The sequence below is a fragment of the Episyrphus balteatus genome, chromosome 3, assembly GCF_945859705.1.
Source record: "Episyrphus balteatus chromosome 3, idEpiBalt1.1, whole genome shotgun sequence".
Taxonomy (NCBI): Eukaryota; Metazoa; Arthropoda; class Insecta; order Diptera; family Syrphidae; genus Episyrphus; species Episyrphus balteatus.
In genome coordinates this window covers 129313871-129335936 of record NC_079136.1, presented here as the reverse complement: position 1 = coordinate 129335936, position 22066 = coordinate 129313871, and the positions used below count along the sequence as shown (strand labels likewise).

General features: G+C 29.7%; 1 protein-coding gene across 2 annotated transcripts in view; it reads right to left on the bottom strand.

Moving 5' to 3' along the window:
• Positions 1-22066, bottom strand: part of LOC129917155 (dual specificity tyrosine-phosphorylation-regulated kinase 2) — a 67366-nt gene that overhangs the window by 7546 nt on the left and 37754 nt on the right. The window contains exons 1-6 of one of the 2 annotated variants that reach the window (XM_055997539.1): positions 19224-19339; positions 19004-19159; positions 16075-16241; positions 15728-16005; positions 3000-3138; positions 1351-1522 (exon numbers count right to left, since the gene is read on the bottom strand). In XM_055997539.1, coding sequence (XP_055853514.1) covers positions 1351-1522; positions 3000-3138; positions 15728-16005; positions 16075-16241; positions 19004-19097 — 850 coding nt within the window. In that variant the 5' untranslated portion in view covers positions 19098-19159; positions 19224-19339. Of the gene's footprint in view, positions 1-1350; positions 1523-2999; positions 3139-15727; positions 16006-16074; positions 16242-19003; positions 19368-22066 lie in introns of those variants that run through there. The other variant, XM_055997538.1, reaches the window with a different exon arrangement.

The window sequence follows — 22066 nt, the reverse complement described above, 5'->3', positions numbered from 1 at the left end:
AACAACAATGCACAAAAATTATAGCCGGTAAACTTAGTCGTATCGTTGTTCTTCTTTTTCTATTTTTTAAAACTTTTTACACCCACATACACATTCCCTCTCGTTTACAACAGAACATTAGGCCAGGTTAGTTTATGGTTAGGTAAGGGGTAGCTTTCTATTCTTTCAAAAAATATGAAAAAAAAAACAAAATCCCACATAAGTGTTTTTCTAAGTGCTGAATAAAATATTTATTCCAATGATAAAACTTTAAGCTATCTCCAAACAAAAAAACCATTATAAATGTACTCTGACCATAGTCGTGTCGTTATTGTTTCACATTATGTTTGTTTGAATTTAGAAATTCACACCCTCTTTGTGGATGGAGGATGTTGGAGAAGCAAACAAAAGTGAATATAAGTTAAGGGATGGGGTTGCAAGAACATGTTTCATAGAAAAACTCAACCATTTACAGAGTGGATTTATGATATTTTTATGGGAACATTTGAAAAATTGACTACATTTGGTTTAAAGAAGGTACGAAATTCTGCATTATTGAACTTTTAATTGCTTTTATTGGTTGTATGTAATATTCATTACGGTAACGTACGTTACAACATGTAACGCGCATATAACGGAATTTGCAGCTTTGCTATAACGTTACTATATGTAACGCTTCATATGTAACGCTTCAAAAATATCACGGATCCTTGTATTATTTAAATTCTGATTGATTTTTTTTTTTTTTGTATGAATGTAACTTTACTGTAACGTTACTACATGTAACGCTGTAACGCAGTTTTTCAATTAAATTTAATGAATGACGGCATTGCCCTTAGCTGCAAATTGCATATTTTGTGTAGGAGTGAACCAAGTTTGGATATGTTTTCACGGGTCTAATATTGTGGGCCTTTAGAAAACGAAAACATTTTTCATAAAGTTACTTTTTTCATTCAACTTGAACAACAGACCAAAATATTTGTCATTTTCTTTATTTTTTGTTTCTCTTACTACTTATTGACTTTTATGTCAATATTCTAGACAGGTGAAAATAGGAAACATATAACATTAAATAGCCACTGCAGTGTAACGAGTCCCTGTAGTCCCATCTGTCACACAATCCCCTCCCCCTTTCCAAACTCCCTAAAGACTGCAATCACAGTTCTGTTTGTTCTACAGTTTCTCATTTTTTTTTTTTTTTCATTCACATTTGTCTTTTGTGTTGACCCATGCATAGCTTACTCCTGAGAGTCCTGATGACTTGATGATATTAAAGGATATAGTGTCCTCTTTTTGAATGGTTTCAATTTCACATTCAAAAGGAAGTCAAATTAGAAATAAAAAAAACAAAAAAAAAACAGATGAACTTACCCAGACTCCACATATCGATGGCGGTTCCATAGGCCAAACCAAGTATAACCTCTGGGGATCGATAGAACCTCGATTGAATATATGTGTAGACTTTTCGATTTACAAAACATGAACTGCCAAAGTCAATGACTTTGATTGAGCTACTCCCACGTTGTTTTAGTAAGATATTTTCCTGCAAAATATAAAATTGTTATAAATGGCTTACATGTGTAGGCGAAACCTATAGGAGGTCTTTATTTTCTACAATATAATCAAAATATGAAATTTATGGAAAAATTTTATCGAAATTGAAGGACAATTTGTTTCTTTTTCTTCTGTTTCAGCAATAAAAACAAACTCATCAATAGCCTCCTGGAAGAGGATATATGTATATTTTCATCTGGAATTGATGTGTTCTTATTTTTTTTTTTTTCTTTATTTTTAGAAAATTTATGTATATCCCACTTCTGAGTATTTTTGTTACTTTGAAAGGAATAATATTTATATGCCTGATGGTGAATATGTATATAAATTTATTGCTTTTACTTTTCACATGAGTTCGTTTTCTTAATGGTTAAGGAGAATAGCACAAGATTGCTTCTTCCTTATACAGAATTTAGTAAAGAGATTGGTTTTAGGTTTCAAGTGTGTTTTCTAGGTAAAATGGAATAAACTAGAATATGGGGAATTTATATTAATTCAAGATATCATTATGATGATTGCAGCTCATTTTCTTAGAATTATATTTCTTCTTATTCAAAATTGTTTTTGATCTTAATAGAATATTGTCTGATCTTAAGAAAATCCTTATCTTTGTGAAATAAAGCTAATGGGGATAAAGGAGATGATATGAGAACTTAAAGTTAATTTATTCTAGGAATTCAATTTGACTAAAAGAAATTATATAAAAAATTAATTTGAACTCTCTCACAGTAACTTGAAATAAGCAAGTCATACATTTCATTTTGTAGGAAAATAAGAAAGGTTTAAGATTAAAACAAAGGATATTTCCTAAAAAGTTATGAGAGAGGAGATATTGGTCCCCAAACATTGTTGAGGACCTTAAACAGAAAAAAAAATGTTTTTATGACATTTTGTAGAAATTTCTTCAGCTGAAACTTTTTTCTTCCATTTTTTTTTACATCCAAGTAAATGCTGCAGAAAAAATTGAATTTAAAATTTCATAATTTCATTTAAAATTCCTCATGAATATTAGTGTGGAACGTATTCGAGAAATTAATAAAAATGAAAAGCATCGAAGAAATTATTTTCAAACGTGTTAGTTTTAAACTTAACTGGTACTATGCCTAAGTACTCGGAGGAATGATGAAACAATGAATACGTTCCACATAACATAATTTTATGTTAACAGAAATGCCAAAGCTTCACCTGGAAAACAGATGTGGATTGTATTCAAATTCATTTTCTTTTAATTTAATAAGAATTTTAAAGGAATTCAAAAATTTCATTGTGAAAAATAGTGTGGAACGTAGTTGTTTTTTCATTATATGGGTTATTACAAATTGTGGAACGCATTCACTTTTCATATTATTAAAATTTCATATGAATTCAAAAATTTCACCGTGAAAATTAGTGTGGAACGTATTTGTTTTTTTTTTTTTCATTTAAATACTAATTAAAAAAAAATAGTAAAATTCAAAAATACTTACGGGCTTGAGATCACAGTGTATGATATTTTCCTCGTATAAAAGTCTTAAGCACTTAACAATCGAATTACAAAACCGTCTTATTAAGCTCAGACTGAAACCCTGGTAGTTGTTTTTCTTAATCAGTTCGTAAAGATTTAAACTGTAATGAAATTAAAAAAAAAAAAAAATAGAAATTGAAACACGCATAAGATATAAAAAAAAAGTTTTTTTTTGTATTATAAAAAAGAATATCATAAAAAGTAATAAAAAAGTGACTAAAATAAAACTAAACGTTACAAACAGCAAGCAATTCCCACTCCTAATTCCCCACAAAAGTGGGCAGTTAACAAGTTCTTTGGTGGAACGTTTCTCGACGAATATAATACAATAGAATCTGCTTTCAAAGTATCAAAACAACTTAAACGAACAACATAACGAGTGCGGTATAACAATAATATTACAACTCCGTTTAGCATGTCAATTTAAGGGGTTTTTGTACAAGATTCCTCATCCCCATTCTATACCGCGCAACGATACAACTTTGACGACACAAATCATAAATTTAATTTTATTATTTCTCTTCACGTAGAGAACATTCTAGGGTGGCTTTTATGAAACTTGGATAACTGACTAAAACCCTTACAAGCTACCCTCTCTCCTCCCCTCCATGGTGCACCATTTAACTCCCCCAAAAAAGTCAAACGAAACAAAAAAGGCGGTATAAAACTTGCCTCCTTGTTCATTTCTTGAACGAAATCAGCGAACCCCCATTTTACCAAGACGAAGAATGAAAATATTTTGAACTTGTTTATTTTTTTTTGCGAAATAAATTTGCGATTAATTAACTGATACCGTGTTTTTTGTTTATTTTTTATCAATTTATAGTTTATTATGGTTTTTTACGTCAAACATCAAGAATATTGAGGATACGACCTTGGATGGATATAATTGGAAGGTAATTTTTGGCATCGATAAATTATTTGCTTTTTCTATTTTTTTTATCCATTTTTCTTATTTAGAGACCCCATAAATATTGTTTGTTTCTGAAGTCTAATTTCTTAACACACAATTTTCTGTTTTTTTTTTTTTTTTTTTTTTTTTGGTTATTGATGATGGCGAGATAGTTTCAAGGATTATTAATTCCAATATACTGACTACGACAATATGGATGGAATATTTATATTCTTTTCCATGACCTTCTGGTAGAGAGGTATAATAGAGGCATAGTTTATGGTACTTTTGTATACAAGTTTCAAGGAGATGTTATTATGGCTTATGGGACATAAAGATTAATATAAATGGTTCTTGTTTAGCAAAAGTTCAATTAACTTTTTTTTTTGTTGAAAAGACTGGGAAATGAGTGCGATGCTGATGGGTTGTTATATTAGTTTGATGGGACATTTTATTAACAGGAAATGAGTACCTTACCTATGCCTATTTTGAAAATTTTATTGAATTGCGTTTGCAAAATTATAATGACTGAGAAACACGAGAGGAAAATTTTCATCAAGGATTTTGTGTAATTGAACTTGAAAAGATACTTAAATCTGGAAGAAAGTTAAGTGGAAAGAGCTGTCGAGTTTTGTTGAACGTTTTTTTAACGATAGTAAAAAATTTATTAAGGATTTTAGGACCCCCAAGTTATATTTAGGAAAATTAATGATTGATTGCTATTCAAGAGACTTTTTAAAGATTTCTCTGTCCTTATTTTAAGCATCAAATGATTAGAAATTTGGGAAAACAAAAAGATTTGTGGAACGTATTTATATTTTGATTCCACTAGTTAAGTAGTGGAAAGGAAAAGAAGCGCCAATTGACACAAGATTATGCTTAAAAGCGTTTGTGGAACCTATTTTGACTCAACATATTATTAAATTTGCATAAAAAAAATGTGGAACGTATTAATGATTTTTTTTAAATTTTTGTTTTTTGATTTTTAAAATCTCTGGCTTCCACAAGATTTCATAATTTTTTCGTAACATTTCACTAGAGAAATTTCCGTTTAACAATAGGAACATACTTTGTGTGGAATGTAAAATGGAAAGGTGCCTAATTCTAAATGAAAGAAAATCTGAAGGTATTCTTAATGTTCTGTTATAATTTTTTTCACTTTCAATAAATACGTTCCACTTTTTTCTTTTATATATTTATTTAAAAAGGTAAATTTTTGCAATCTGTAAAACGTATGATTGTATTTGGCTTTGACCTTTTTCATTCGAACCAAAGGCAAGTTCAAAAAAACTGATTCGAGTTTTGTGTATGCATTTGATGGAATTTATGGAATTTGATTGAAGTTAGGTTCCACAATTTCAATAGTTATGTAGTTATGTTCCACCGAAACTTCTAAACTACTTATGTTAATTTGACTAAACAGAGTTATTGTTGAAGAACCAGAACCCTAGTGAGTGACTATTCTTGTAGTATTTATACTTATAGATCTTATTAAAATTCCTTTGGCAATTTAGCTGTCAAAATAGCAAAGCATAAAAAGGATGAGAACATATTTGTATAGTGCTTAAAAATTCCCTTTTTTGACTACAAAGTTAACACCATATTTCATGATGTCTAATTAAAACCTCGAAGGATAACAGGTGACACATTGTTTTTCTTTAAATTTTATATGAATATTAAAAATTCCTAAAAATCCCTAAAATTGTTTGTTTTATTAATTTTTGTATAATATATTTTTCTAAAAGGACTAAAAGAACACAATCTTAATTTAAATATCCTTATTTTGAGAAAATTCCTTAGCTTAATTTTCCACTCGATGTCCTTGGCAAAGACAACATCATGAACGATAAAAAAAAACAACAAATATTAAACTAACTTTTTCCAAAAAAAAAAAAAACAACAACCATTAACAACTCGCTATATTGTAGCTGGTATATTGTCATTTTGGACCTAAAAACTCTCTTGTCTCAAATTAAGAGTGAAAAGCACATTATAAAATATTACAACCTCTAAACATTTTTCCATAAAATTTAATGACACAAGGAAAAAGTATATACATAATATTAAAGCAAATAGGTACCTACCCTTACTTGGGAAAATATAGAAATATACCTCTGCGACGAGTCTGAAAATACTTCGTCTAATTGACACTTTTCAAGGCACCACCGAGCGAGAGTACACAGTACACCATCGATCCATATTACTCGTCGTAGTATTCCGTTTACCGCTTCTCGCCTTGGGTCTCCTTGGTGTGTCGTATGCGCCTAAAATTATCTCACAAACCAGCATCATCAGAAACTGCCCCTCCCCTTTCAGCCCACCCCCTTTCTATCAGAGATGAAGGTGTATAAAAGTTTCAAGGTAAAAGCATACAATTTATCATAGGTCAAAAGGTACGTTGAATGAGAAACGAAACTAACTTTACGGTATTAAGAAAAAAAAATGAAACAATTTTTTTTTTCTGTAAGGCTAAGGATGTTATAAATTCTCTCTATTCGGTATGTGGAAGGAACAAAATATATCAAAAAAATACTTTCTCCTTGACTTTAAACGAAAAATTTTCTTTCGTTATAGAAGAAGGATAAGTGAGCGGGAAAAGGATGTATTTTAGGATTTATTTGATATTCAAGTGAATAAATGACCAAAATAGAAAAGAAAAAAAAAATAGTCATTCGGATGTTGTTTTGTGAGACTTGTGATGCAATAAACACCTCAAGATTGACTTAAACTTTTCACCGGTTCTTGGATATTTGATGTGGGATGTAAAGTTTTAAATTAGTTTTAATGCAAACAGTGTTTAGGGAAATTTTGTGGATAATAGGGTTTGTTATTGGAGATTGAATGAAATTGAGGGTGGATTTAAAGCCTTCTAAAGGACTACCTATGGAAACGAAAATTGTCAAGGACAAAATTATAGAACTTTTTCTAATAATTTTCATTTATCAACTATTTGCCATTAAAAAAATGCATAGGTAAAAATTCAATCTAAGAATATGTAGGTTTAAAATTGCCTGAAAATATGCAACAATTTTTTATTCGAAAAATCTTTCATGAAAACCATCTTAAATTAGAATGAAAATATACATTTTTATATCGTTGTCAAATAACTTAAGATCATCATTGACAAAAACCACCCAAAACGAGATTAAACACTCCGTTAGCCACAAAGTATGCAACAAAAAATAAATAGCAAACACAATGAAATAACAAATCGATTTCCCTTGCATTTTCCATTTTTTTTATTCATTCCATTAAAGTGTCAATAGGCCTTTTTTTTAATTTACAATCCACACAATACTACCACACATATTCAAATAAAATGAACAAACAAAAATCACCATAATCCTTATAGGCATTTGACCTCGCGAAAGCAAAAGAATAAATTCAAAAAAAAAGGGGAAAAAACTCCCAAACGAAGCAATAGAAAAGTCATCAAAATGCAATAATCACAGGATATGGAGTTAAATTGATTTTTGTTGCTCTTTTCACTTTGCTTACTCGTTATTTTTTGGGAAACCCTTGAATGACGATGGCAAAAAAAAAAAAAACAACACATATTCAATCCCTTTATAGAATATAAATGCAATGTTGCTTGCATATTGGAGTTATCTACCCCTAACATCAAAAAAAGGACACAAGACAAAAATAAAAATAATACGTCGCCTAATTTGATTTGACTACGATAAATTTTTATTCGACATGCAAACGGAAATTGACGAGCTTCTCTTCGATATTCGATGTTCGATGTCGTCCTTCGGTAGAAATGTTGGCATTGAAAAAAAAAAAAAATAAGAAGAAGAAGAAGAAAAAATAAACTTCCTTCCTAGGTATTAAGAGTTCATTGATAGACGTGAAAAAGAAAAAAAAAAAAAATATACAAAATGTCTGCAAAGGATATATGACCTTTTTTCTATCAAATGAATCCTTAAGACAGACAAGTCAATGATCTCCATGAAATTTCGAGAAAAAAAACATCTTATTTTTCAATAAAAATTAGAACTTTATTGTAAACAACCCCCCAATGGTGTCGGAAAAACCTTTTAGCCTTACATTTAAGACTCGCAATAAAGTGACATTTTTAATTTGAACGAACTGAGAAGAATATGGTGTGTGATAGAATTTACAACCTCATTAAGTTTCCTTCATCATGGAAAACAACCAATAAAAACAAGAACGACATCATCTACCCTCACAATATAATGTGTTCCACAAAACCAAAAGAGGCAGGGGAGAAGGGATAAATACAAGAAAAGATATATAGTCTGTATGTGGTTGTGATATGGGAAATGGAAATGGATAACCACACACTGCACACTTACTCTGTGTGATTTGTTAGACACTTTAGCTGATTCTTTTGTAATCTAAAAGTCGATAAATGCAGTGTTTGTGAGAATTTTATCACACATTTGCCAGCAGTGAAAAACCTCATAAAATGTTGCATTTCTATCCACGTACGATGTACTGCATCACATCATCGCCTCACAACTAGTTCTTCTTCTTTTTCTTCTCATCATCATCATCGTTGAAATTGAAATCCTTTTTGCATATAAGGACACAAACTTAGTGTTCGTTGATTTGTAACAAATTCACTTTTTACCCACTCTCACACCTCCCTTCTCCATCTACATGGTGAAATATATGTGACTATATGTGACTTTTCAAAAAGTCAGAGAACAATTGAAATTTTATCGAATTCCCTTTTGTTATGCAGATGATGATGATAATATTTGAGCATATTTTCAAGGAAATTGTAGAGAATTGAATTATAACTGATGTAGAATGATGTTATGTGAAAAGTGCTAATAATTGTAATGGAGATATTTTCTTGGTATTGACTTTTTGATGCAAAATTAAGATTAAGTTCTTTTCTAGATAATATGCTACCATCGATAGATATGGTTTCATTTCAAATGAATTTAGTTTAATTTTTGTATTAGGTTGAACGTATTCGTTTTTTTTTTTTTTCATTTAATTCTATTTTACAATATTAATTAGTTACTTTTTTATAAAAGATAGTCATTTAGTCAAAATTTCACACAGTTATTTGAATAAATAGAAAGATCAGTGTGATTTAAAATCTTAGATTTCACAGGTTTGGTTTTCCGAATAAACACAAAAATATATTTAAATATATAATTGTGGAACCTATTTTTGAACAACATTTGAACAATTTTCAATAAAAAAAAATATGGAATGTGTTTATAATAACTGTCCAAAACCAAAATTCATAAAAGTTTGACAAACATGGGTTAACTCTACAGAGTTAAAACAATTATAATTCGCAAAAAAATTGTGGAACGTATTCTTTTTCTAATTCTTGGAACTTTAAAATATTGCAATATTTCTGCATTTATACCTTTAATATTGCTAAAGAAACATAACTTAACTTCAGCTTTTGATAAAATTAAAATTAATTAAAAGATGAGACAGAACACCTATACAATTTACGTTCCACAAATTATTGTTTCCTTAATGAATTGGATGAGAAGTTTTTAATTTTTTTTCACAGTGTTATTAGTAAGAATTTCCCTCTTACTTTCTGGTCACATTTATTTTTATTTTGTAAGAGTGTGTGCATACAGTTTGGTTCTCATAAAGTTGAAACATCTGACTCCAATACCCCAAAACTGACTGATTTATACCAAATAAAATATAACTTGTCAAGAAAACACAAATTCTCTGGTAAAAAACTAATACTCCTGTTCGGTTCCTATACAAACATTCCATGAAAAACAAAATGTCATGAAAACAGAACATATTTCAGCACTTATATCGTACAAACCTGAAGGCTCAAGTGCATAAATGCTTATAACATTAACAATCTCACTCTGCACATACAATCTATTAAAAGCCAATGACAATAAAACGGGTAATACAAATTAGGTATATCCCACAAAATACCATCACCCCATATATGACATAAAAGCTTTTTATAATGACAAACTCATGTCATTAATTTTCATAGTTCATATAAAACAACCGCAAAAAACGAACCCAAACATATCGAAAGTTTCTGAGTAAAAAATATTAGTAATGTGCTCTCAAATGACATATAAACAACCAATTTGCATGTTAGTTTTGTGTTCTAGAATCCGCATCAACAAATACAAAACTCACGTGACAAATGGTAGTCTATTTCGCTTTTACAAAAATTTAATTATACCTTCGAAAAAAAAAACACACACACAAATGAAACATTTTTATTGATAAATAAATATAATAAACTTTTCAGCAGAAAAATAATATAAAAGATGGTTTTTAAACAAAAAAAAAACTTTCAACTTGACATTTAACGAAACTCAATCCTTTTTAAGCAATTATATTGCGTTTAAAATTCGGGCCAAATACCATCAGGCTTATCCTTCTAACATGCACACGGCTCAAAAAGCATATTATGACGTGTGAGTGTGATGATGATGATGATGATGATGATGATGACAGAAAGGACGAAACTAAAAACCGACTAATTATATATAAATCGTTTTGGTTTTTGTTGTTTTTTGCTTGTTCATTAGAGCACGTAGGCACAGCTACATTAAAATGTCATCCACCAAATGGCACAACGCGGATCCGGAAACATGCACTTGATTTCATATTTCAACTTTTTAATTAAACCTCCCTCCTGAACAAGGATAAACCAACAACAACAACACAACAAAAAAAGAAAAAAATAAACACAAAAAGGGTAAACATGCAAAGAATATCTAAAAACAAGCTTCTCGTTCGGTGGGAGTATTATCTATGCATTTTTATTGGGGGTGTGGACATGCGGATTTGATTGAACGTCGTCGTCGTTGTTGTCGTTGTCGTACCAGTACCACCGCACCCAGGTGTAGATCATCAGGTAGGGTATGTTTATGTTTATGTTTATATCCAAAACCGATACACAAACCCTGCTGCGAGCAACTAGTGAAAGTGAATTGTGTTTATGTTGTTAACGATTTTTTTGTATTTTTGTTTTCTTATTTGTTTTGCTGCGTTAACACGCAAGGATACGTCTACTTTCACCCTTTTGTTGCCACTACCACCGCACCGGCATATTGCTGCCGGCAAAACAGATAATTTATGGAAAAAGAAATAATAAAAAAAAAAAAAAAGAACTCTCAACCCTCGAGAAGAGTCCTTATTTTTAGGATCCACAACATTGACATGAAGGTTTGTTCGATTTTGTGGTATAAAAGAAGAGTGCTCCCTTGAAGATGAGGGGAAGAATGATGGGATATTTAATTTGTCAGTAATCACTGTCGTTATTTCTGTGTGTGTTTATGTGACATCCTTGATTTGGATTCCTTTCTTCTTCTTTTTTCATTTTATTTGTATAATTGGAGATTTGATTTTGTTCATGATATGCAAAGTACCTTTATCTTTATCTTCCAACAATCCTGTTAACTTTAGAGATTAGGTACTTTCACAGAATATCGACAAAGGACATGGCAATTAAGTAACGACATTTTTACAAAGCCTAATTAGGAATGCCAACAATAAGGATTTTATATGTAAATTTAGCTGGAAACGAAATGAAATGGAATCTTTCTCTGCTTTATAAGAGGATCAACATTTTTGAAAGAGAAGGACAAATGTGGTTTCAATGCATGTTGTATAGGCATTGTTCGGTGACAGGATTAAAATATAGGATCTAAATTTAAATTTTTTGGGGGATGATTGAAGGCGAACAATACTACCAGATAGAAAGGACTTGAACTTGGAAGGACGACTTGTTGCTGATGATTTATCTTTGTGCGATTATATAAAATTTTTCAAAGCTTTACTGATACATTTTAGTGGGTTCTAAGTAACAAGTTCGTAACAGAGTTGCCATCACAAAAGATATGTTCAAAGTTGAATGATTTTCGCATTAAAAAAAAAAAAACACTAGTTTTATAAAATACATCAAAATAAGGGTTGTAGAAAATAATATTTTTTTTAAAGCATTTGTTTTCCATTAAATTAAAAAAAAAAAATGTTTATTGCAAATAAAAAAAAATTCGCAAAAAAAAATGTTATTGCAACTGGAAAATATTTGCATTGAAAATAAAATTTGTATTGCATTAAAAAAAATTATTGCAAATAAAAAAATTTCTCTATTGAAAAAAAAAATCAATATTTAATATTCATCGAATTTCTTACAATTTTGGCTATTCGACTAAACATTAGGCTCAATATTATAGTTGAAATAGCTTCACAGCTTTTTGTATTTGCTATAAAAATATTATTTTAAATGCAAATATTTTTCAGTTGCAATAACATTTTTTTGTTAATGCAATTTTTTTTTCAAATGCAATAAATATTTTTTTAATGCAATTTTTTTTTATTGCAATAAATATACATAGTATGTATATATATATATTTTTAAATTTTAAATTCATTTTTTTTTTTCAATTGATATTTTTACAAGCCTGCTTTGAACTCAGACAAAAAAAAATCAATGTTAATTATCGTGTACTTAATCAAAATAAAATAAAATAAAATAAAATAAAATAAAATAAAATAAAATAAAATAAAATAAAATAAAATAAAATAAAATAAAATAAAATAAAATAAAATAAAATTAAATTAAATAAAAACAATTTTTTATGTCTCTATGATTATAAATTTGAGTCATACACAGAAAAAAATATGACCCACTAAAAACTAACAGATTGCCATATTGTTTTACCGTCCATACATTTCATAAGGAAATCTTATTAAAATCAACGATTAATAAGGTTTTTTTAAGGAGATTTCTTATTATTTTTATAGAGAAAATCTTATTAAAATTTGACTGAAAAGTTGATTTTTTTATGCAACTTAGCACTAGAACAAAAATCGCGATCAATATTTTCATGGCAGGTTGGTTCAGGTGGTAAGGTGGACGACTAATGATTTGAAGTCTCCAGTTCGATTCCCAGCCTGGTCATGTTTTTTTTTTTTTTTTTGCAGATTTTAAAACAATAAGGAAAACCCGATTGTTTTAATAAGGTTTCCTTCTTGGATGAAAACCATAGAGAAATCTTATTGTTTTTGTTCTATTTTATGTGGTCTATTTTTCTCTATATATAGAGTGTATTTCAAAAATGTTGAAAATACCAAAGAGTTGTAGAACAGTTAAATGCCGAGTACAAATGAATTTTCAAATAAAGATTCATGATCCACAAAAAAAGAGCTAAACTATGTAATAAATTAAAATAAACACCAAGAAAAATATTTAGAATAAAAAAATATTTTCACTCAAAAAAAATAAAAATATTAATCATTCGGATCAAAAGGACGAAGTTATACTATGTATCAAAACCGAAAAAAACATTTACTCTCTGGCATCCAACATTGGAATTTATTTTTCAAAAAGAAAAGGTCAGCCATTTGTCAGTTCCATCAGAAAAAAAAATATTTGATGAATGATAAAAAACTGTGTGATGTTTTTATCCAAATTCCACACACAGACCTGACCTTTTTTTAGACCTTTATAAAAAAATTCCATTTTTAACATTTTTACATAAAAAAAAAATCAAAAACCATAAACAATTTCCCAAAGGATTTCGTTTGAACCTTTTATTGAAAAAAAAATGTGAATGTGTGTGTAACTTTGTCAGAATTATCATTAAGGGACATGAATTTCATCCCTTGAGTGGCAAAGAAGAGTGTTTACATTTTTATATCGACACTTTTACCTTCGAGAAAATAAAGTTTCTTCGTGTTAATCACCCAAAAGTCGACCATAAATACTTGCCAGGAGAAAAGTACTTCAACACTCAATCTCATATATTTCCTACCTTCCCCTATCCTCTGTCATTTTCATGTTGTCGGTTGGGTGTATCCTTGATGGACATCAATACAAATCTCAATCTATCTTCTTAAAAGGCACGTATTATAGGTTTTTCTTTTTTCGTCCTTTATTCTTGATGTTGTGGAATTTTTCATTACTGCTTAGCTTATGTTTATCAATGAAATTTGCGAAATTGAAGTCTCTGGGTGTTTGTTTCTCTTAAAAAGACCCATACACAAAAGTTCATTAGAAGGTCAACATCATGTTTTTTTTTTTTTTTCTTATACAACCTTTTTGTCCTTTCTAAGGCTCACATAATTGAATTTAAGACCCAGGAAGAAGACAAAAATCGAACATATATAGTATCCCAATCGCGTGATTATCGACATTTTGTGTTCTCGAAGAAAAGCCTATTGAACTTTTAAAGCAACAAGTTGGAATTTTCCTTTTATAACATAGTATAAGAGTAATATACTTTATGTATATGTAAGTGTATTGCAGAAAAAAAACCTTTATTTTTAGGATTTTATTTATTCGTGTTTACATGTGACGTTGTTTGAGTATTTTGTTTACTTTGAATATAAATTGGCCTATTCATAGGTTAATTGATTGGCAAAACCTTGAAATATTTAGTTCCTTTTTTCGTCTTCAATTTTTTATGAATTGATGTAGGTAAAGTTGCTAAAATGGGATTAAAATTGATTCAAGTGAATCAATTTATACAAGCTTAAGAGGATTTGTAGAATAAAAGTGACGAAAATGCTAAAATAATTGGCTCTTTGTGTTTTCTTGGGAAAATCAATTTATCCATGACGCAGGAAAGCAATTTAAAGGAGATGTTTTGACATTCATTTAACTTACAACTTTTTTAAGAGGAAAACATTTCCATGTTTCATTTATCATTACAGTAATTTTTTGTGGAACTTTCCAAGTAGCTTATAATTACAAATTGTTGATAATAAAGATCAAAGATATTCAACAACACAAAACTGTAAACATTTGTTTTCCTTCCTCAAAAAAAAAAACACCCTGTTATCCAAAATAATTTTATGGATTCTTGGCAACTAATTTATTGTTATTTTATTGGAAGATTTCAACAGGGTACCATTATTCTTAATTAGTTTTTGCAATATGCCCACATTTTCTAATCCCCTCAAAAAAACACCCTTTCACATGAAAAACAGCGACTAGACAGTATTTCGATAGAAAATTTGATTCTGTAAAATTATATCTAAAATTTGTTTTACCTTAATATTTGAGGAATAAAATAAATTTTTCAAATGATTAATTTTTTTTAACACGTATACGCCCTAGTGAACCAAAAAAAAATAACAACCATCTTCAAAATAGATTAAAAACGTTAAATAGAGATTTTCAGTAAATCCCGTCCAGGGTTGTAGAAATATTAAAAAAAAATGCATTTAAAATTTGAAAAAAATATTCACTGCAAAAATTGCATTAAAAAAAATATTTATTGAAATTAAAAAATTTTGCATTAAAAAAAAAAAACTGAAAAAATATTTGCGTTGAAAATAAAATTTTTATTGCAAATAAAAATATTTTATATTAAAAAAATTTATTGCAAATACAAATCGAATATCCTACTCAATATTATAGTTTAAATAGCTTATGTATGGTCAAATAGCAAATTGCAAAAATTGTAAGAAATTTGACGAATATTAAAAAAAAATATTTAATGCACACATTTTGCATTAATATCTTTTATTCAATGTTAAAAATTTTGTATTTGCATTAATTTTTGTTGTTCAATGTTAAAAATTTTGTATTTTTTTTTTTTGAATGGAAAATATTTTTACTTTCAATAATGCAAAATTTTTTTACTTCCAATAAATATTTTTTTTAAAGCAAATATCTTTCAGTTGCAATAAAAATTTTTTGTTGCAACAAATATTTTTTTTTATTTGTAATAGAAAACAAATGCCTGATTTATTTGAAAACTATTTCCGAATAAATTCAACACCATAAAAAAATGTCCCTTAATTTATCCACAATTTATTAAATTAAATTTATTTTCCTTAAATAGACAAAAACTTACCTCATCAATTCAAATGTAATACACAAATGCGATCGAAAGTACGTATAATCCAACATGTGTATAACATTATGCGTTCCATCGGCATCTTTTTCTCTCAGTTCGTCCAATATATTAAGTTCCACAACGGCTTGATTTAAAAATCGTTTTTTATTTCGTATAATTTTTATGGCTACATGTGTATTTGTCTTATGGTCCAGTGCACGTATAACTTGCCCAAAACTTCCTTTGCCAATTACTTCAAGGATTTCATAACGAAAGGCAATATGATCGTGTTCAACCTTATTTTTTTAAACAAATTAAAAAATAGTTAAAAAGAAGAAAATAATAAAAAAAAAATTCACACTTACGATTTTATAATTTCCATTTTCATCATCATAACCAGAATTTGGATTCGTTGATGGTTTCACATAGGCAACTTTATTAGCCGATTGGCCAAAATAATAAATCTCCTTGTAAATTTTCAACTCATCGAATTCCATTTCTGTCAAGTAGCTATTGTACTTTTTAATCAGTTCTAGAAAAAAATGAAGAACAAAAAAAAATCCATATGAGTGTCTATGTAAGAGTAAATATAACCTTGACACATTCCAAGGATTATAATCATCATTGCACATCGTATAAGGACATTCACAAAAAGAAGAGGCAAAAGAAAAAATATGTTATAAAAATAAAAAAGAATGCAAGAATTATGTCAACAAAAATTCAGAAGTGTGATGTTGATGAAGTGTGATGGCCAAAGCCAAACACCCAAAGGATATAATCTCTCAAGGATATAAGTAGTATTATGAACATTGCAGAATTAAAACAAACAAAAGACAAAAATCTATATATTTACTGATGAGTTTTCTCTCTCCTTTTTACAAGCAAAACAGACTACAGTCATCGTCAATTAATAAAATTAACAATCATGGACGTGTGAAAGGTCAAGGATATCCACCCCTCATCCCTCATCCATATCACTCGGGGGGAATTTTAAAAAATTTTATATTTTTCATTCAGAGACATCCTGGCAAATAATTATCCTAATTAGTAAAATAAGTCCCCACGATATGGCGCGACGACGTTAATCCTGATCATCTGTCGTCGGCGTTGTCTACTGGTTGCATCGCGACTTAATGGGTTCACTCTTTGACATTTCTCTGTCTCAATGGGGTTACCATCTCGCAGGGTTGTCATATGTCATTCTCATCTTTCAATTGTTCTCTGATTACGTCAGGCAAATAAAAATATTATAATTGTTGAATTTAATTCCCCCCTTTTTTCTGGGGATATTTTTAAATCCCCCGCTAATCCGCATCTCGTCATTATACGTGCTAAAGAGTCAGAAAGCTAATTTGAAATTCTGCGCAATGAAAGTCTAAACAATGGAAATATAATAGACAAACATTGCGAAAAGCCGAGATGGAGCGTGTATATAAGTTGTGAATTGACAAGTAGCCTAAATAAATATGGCGACAGCAATGACGGAGCCTGGAAATGAAAAAGTCTCAAAAGTGAGTGAGTTGGTGGATATCGGATTTTTTTTCCTCTTGATATCCTTGATGAACGTGTATTTCTATAAAAATCGTCAAAGTGACGACACACAGAGAGTCAAAGATAATCTGTGTCATGCTGTCTGTGTGTTTTCATCAGAAGCATTGAGAGAGGGAGGGATATTTTGTATCTCGTGCGTCCTTTGAGATGTTTTTCAGACAATGTATGGGAAAGGTAGGTGGGTAATAGAGAGAAAGAAGATTAAGTCATTTGAAGCTGATGCTACTGCTGCTGCTGCTGATGATGATGATTAAGTCAACAATTTATGGCTTTTATATGTGTTCTCGTGTCTGGTCGTAAAAAAGGACCTATTTTAGCACAAAAGCATATTATGTCCAAATGGAAGGGATTTTAGGCAAACATATGGAATCAGACAGAGAAAATATAAAGCTTCATTTTATTTTATTTTTTTTTTGAATGCCATATCGGAAGACACAAAAGAATGGAATTAGAAATGTGTCTCTGACAGAGACATCTGGGTCAAAATAGATGGATTAAAAGGATATGAAACTATATTGTTTGACATCCTACTATCAGATTTTACCACACAGAAGATATTCTCATAAAATAATTGTTGGAATAATTGAAATTTATTAAATAATAAACTATCATTTAGGGAAGGACATTTTGACATGGTAAAACTATAAGGAGATTATTATAACAAGTCCATTTGAAGTTGGGAGCTAGAAAATGACTAAAATTAACTAAATTCATTTAAAAATGATTTAATTGCAGATGGTGAGACAATTGTTTCAGTATTTTAAAGTCTTAAATAAATATGACCGTTCAATTTTAGCTTAAAAAAAATCATAACTTTTGTGTACGTATGCAGTTAAAATAATCTTACTTTATTTTGAAAATAAGTTCAAAAATTGCGTTTTTATTAATTTTAAAACCAGAAAAGCCAAAAATAGAAAAATAAAAAATAGAATGAAAACGAGTGTATGAACGCTTTTCAAAACTTAAATTTGTTTTCTTATTTCAGAAAATTGTTTATTTGTTTTATTTAAAACAATTTGTTTGCTTCTAGAGGGCGCTGTAATCAATTTATTGAGATGTATTATTATCTATAACTACTGGATAAACAAGACGCTTCTAACGATACCTCACTTGTTAAATAACAATAAGTAGTTCAGAATCTATGATGAAATAGATGAATAAACCATTATATGTATATTCATTGAACATACAAACATACATTTTTCATATAGACAAAAAAAAATATAATACAAGAAATTGCTCTCTAAGAGTCTCTTTTATAACAAAAAAAAAATCAAGAAATCTCAACTCATTCAAAAGTTACGATTTTTGCAAATAAATATGAAAATCGTGACCACTGTGCGACGATTCAAAAATGTGTTTTTAATGCATTTTATGAATTTTAATATAAAATAAGGAGTGTTAGAAAATTGAAAAGTCGAATTTAATAAAAAGTTTGTCTCAAAAAAAAAGTAAAAGCCAAGCACGCTTGCGTTGGGTTTTGCTTGTATTAGCACTCTCAACGCCTCTTGGCAAGATTTGTTACGATAAAAATATCTTTAGTTAGAATTAACTGCAAGCAGTGGGCTAACTTAACTACATACTACAAGTCTTGGAACATAAGAAACTTAAAAATACATTGGAGTGTCAGAGTCACTGTGGCGTATGAGTAACTTTTTTAATACTTTAGAATCAATTGCATTAAAAAATTGAAAAGTAACTTTAAATATTATTGAATTACTTATATGTACAATTTTGTATTACCTGATGGTGTCATTGGCCTGCTAGCGCCCTTTCCATCCACACTACTCGATGACGACGAAGATCCATTTGATTTGGCAGACATTGCTGTCATCATACCCGATCCACCAGATGTTGTATGTGATGAGGCAGTTGTTGTTGTCGATGATATAGGCGATCCTAAATTATTATTATTGTTATTGCTATTGCTATTTGGCGGTTGCGGGCTTAGTTGAGTCATAACTGTGTTATTATGTGAATCAATACAACGGGCTGCTGTTGAACGCGTTGAATTGCTGGCATTGCACAAACTTGGCAAATCTAAGCGGGAACCAGGCAAACGATTTGATTCGCGTTCTCGACGACACTTGTCGTTGTCAATTTGAACCTGAAATCAAATGAAACAGAAAAGAAAAATGTTTATAATTTATTTTTGAAGTATATTTTTAGGTGGAATGAAAATTCAAAGTTTTATGAAAAAAAGAGCTTTTACGATCTAACAAGTGGAAAAATAAAAAAATCACTCAGCAAATTTCGATCTTGAAAGTAGTACCTTTACTAAATTTAACAGTGTGGATCCTATTCAAAAATATTAGCTTTAACAAGTCATTTAAATAATTTGACTTCATTTTGGCCTTCAAATGGAATGAGACATTAAAAAATCTCCATGAACTATCATCACCATTTTGCCATCACGAATAAAATGTCGATATCTCTGCAAAAAGAAGATGAGCTACCTACCCAAACAGAAGAAAAAAAAAATAAGTCTATAGGAGTGCTGTTGAACTTAAAAGCCAAAACACTTTTTCACTAACTGAAAAGGTTAATCGATTGAGAAACTAGGTAATAGAATGCATTGTGATTTTTTTTTTTCTTTCATGCACGGCGCATTGTCATGATAATGATGATAATTTCGCACGACTTTATGTTTATGGAATGTTGCGACACGCTTATGATTTTTTTTCTTCTAAAGAGGTTAATTAGTATAGGGTGATTCCGACATGAAATTAAAACAAATTTTTGATTTTTGTGAATTAAAAAAAAAAAATACGATCCACATTTTATAGTTTTTCACTTAACCTACCAGTAATTTTTTTGGAATTCAAAAACAATACGTTCCACAAACTAGACTTTGATTTACAACAATTCGAGTGACAATAAATTCGTTTTCTTTTCGAAATAGAAGCAGAAACGTAACAAATGAAATGTGGAACATACCTAAACTGTGAAATACTAAAACTCCCTTATCATTGCAAATTTTTTACAGATTTTGTTTTCTGCAGGAGAATTCAAAATAATTTTTCGAAAAATTAGTTACGTTCCAAATTTGATTTTGTGTTCATCAATTCAATGATCCACTCGCTGATTTCATACACAACAGTAAAATAATTTTCCAATTAAGAATTTTCTGAACAAAATAGAACCTGTGGAACGTAAAATTAAAGTGGAACGTAAAACAAAAAAGAGTCTCAGTAACAAAAGAATATTTAGAATTTTTATTCTGTCATTTCATATTTTTGGTTCACCCTGTGGTCAATTAATTTATTATCTCTTCACCCACCTGGTGTGAGTTACAAAAAAAAAAACAAAAAACAAACAAACATCAAAAACCGCAACAGTGTCTATTGAGGTCGTTGACATTTTTGTCCAAAAAATATTACGGACATTGTTCCTCCCTCGCTTAGGTACAAAAAAATCCATTCTAGCCGGTATTGTTCTTATTCAGTCAACGGAAGTATACCCTCCACTTAACTGTAACTGAGAGAGAGTCTAATTTAGTTGAATTGAGTCCACATATAGGCGTTTCTGACCAACTAAACGACACAACACCATCATCATCATCGTCAGCCAAACCTTTAGGGGTTTGGTTTTTTTTTTCTTTCTTTCTTTTGTGCTAATCGGCATTTCTGATGTCGGTCAGGGTTGATGGGCTGTGAATTTCCGTCAGAGTTATAATAAATAAGTCGACACGCTACCTTCGTTTTGCTAGTTAAGTTGGTTGGGGTCAAGCTATGGTTGAATATTGTTTCCATTTTGGATGAGAGTTTTTTTTTTTATTATTATGGACAATTAATTGCCATCGATTTGAGTAAACACGAAGTAGGAACAAAGTGAACAGTCACAAATGGCGGGAAAGAAAAACAAAATCGTTTTGTTTTGATTCCTCGCACTCTGACTGCTGCTTTGAAGATTGTAGTTGATAGATACAAAACTCCGGAAGACTACCGGAATAAGCGTGTTGAAGTATTACGCTTTATGTGCGCTAATTTATTTTGTTTCAAAGTGTGTCTATCTGTGTTTATGTGTGTGTGTCTTTCAGTTTGGGGCGGTGTGGATAGCAGACAAACCATGTTATTGAGTGAAACAATTTTGACAAATTACTTTTCAGTTTGAAATATTTCATTTTCGCGCCAATTGCTCTTGACATTGTGGATGTGGAATGTGATACCAAGAAATTTATATTGATGGTGTGGACGAGTTATTTGAGAGTTTTATAAGAAGAAATGTGAGAGAAAGCTAGATAAGTGAATATTGTCAAGGTCATTGATACTACAAGATGAGTTGATGTTGTTTTTGAGACGAAATAATTATCTCAAATAAAGAGAGATGTTAAATTTAAGTAGGTGGAAGTAACTTGTGATATCAGGTTATGATTTGATGGGATTTTCCATGAAAACAAATATTCCTTCAATCTAAATTAGGAACTGCGAAAGATAGTAAAAAGTTTCACTATGAACTTTGTTTAATCTGGTTTTGATAAAAAAAAAACTGCTTTTCTTAGAATAATAGTTGCGCTGTGCTCCTGCTTGGCGACTAAACATACGCTAAGTGGATCAAGGAAGATGTTTGAGGTAGACTCACTTCGAAAAACTATCTTATCTATCTATCATCTCTTAAGTGGATTTTTATGAGTTGGAAATAATGAGTTAAATTTGTTTAAAAAAAAACTCGAAAAAACTATCTGTAGTACGAGAGATAAGTCCTTGGATAAACATTGCCACCTTGTTTAACGATGTTAAGGTAAGGTTGTGGCTTATACAAGAAATTGTTAAACAAATATATTTTCCATTTCACAAGTAAGGAAAC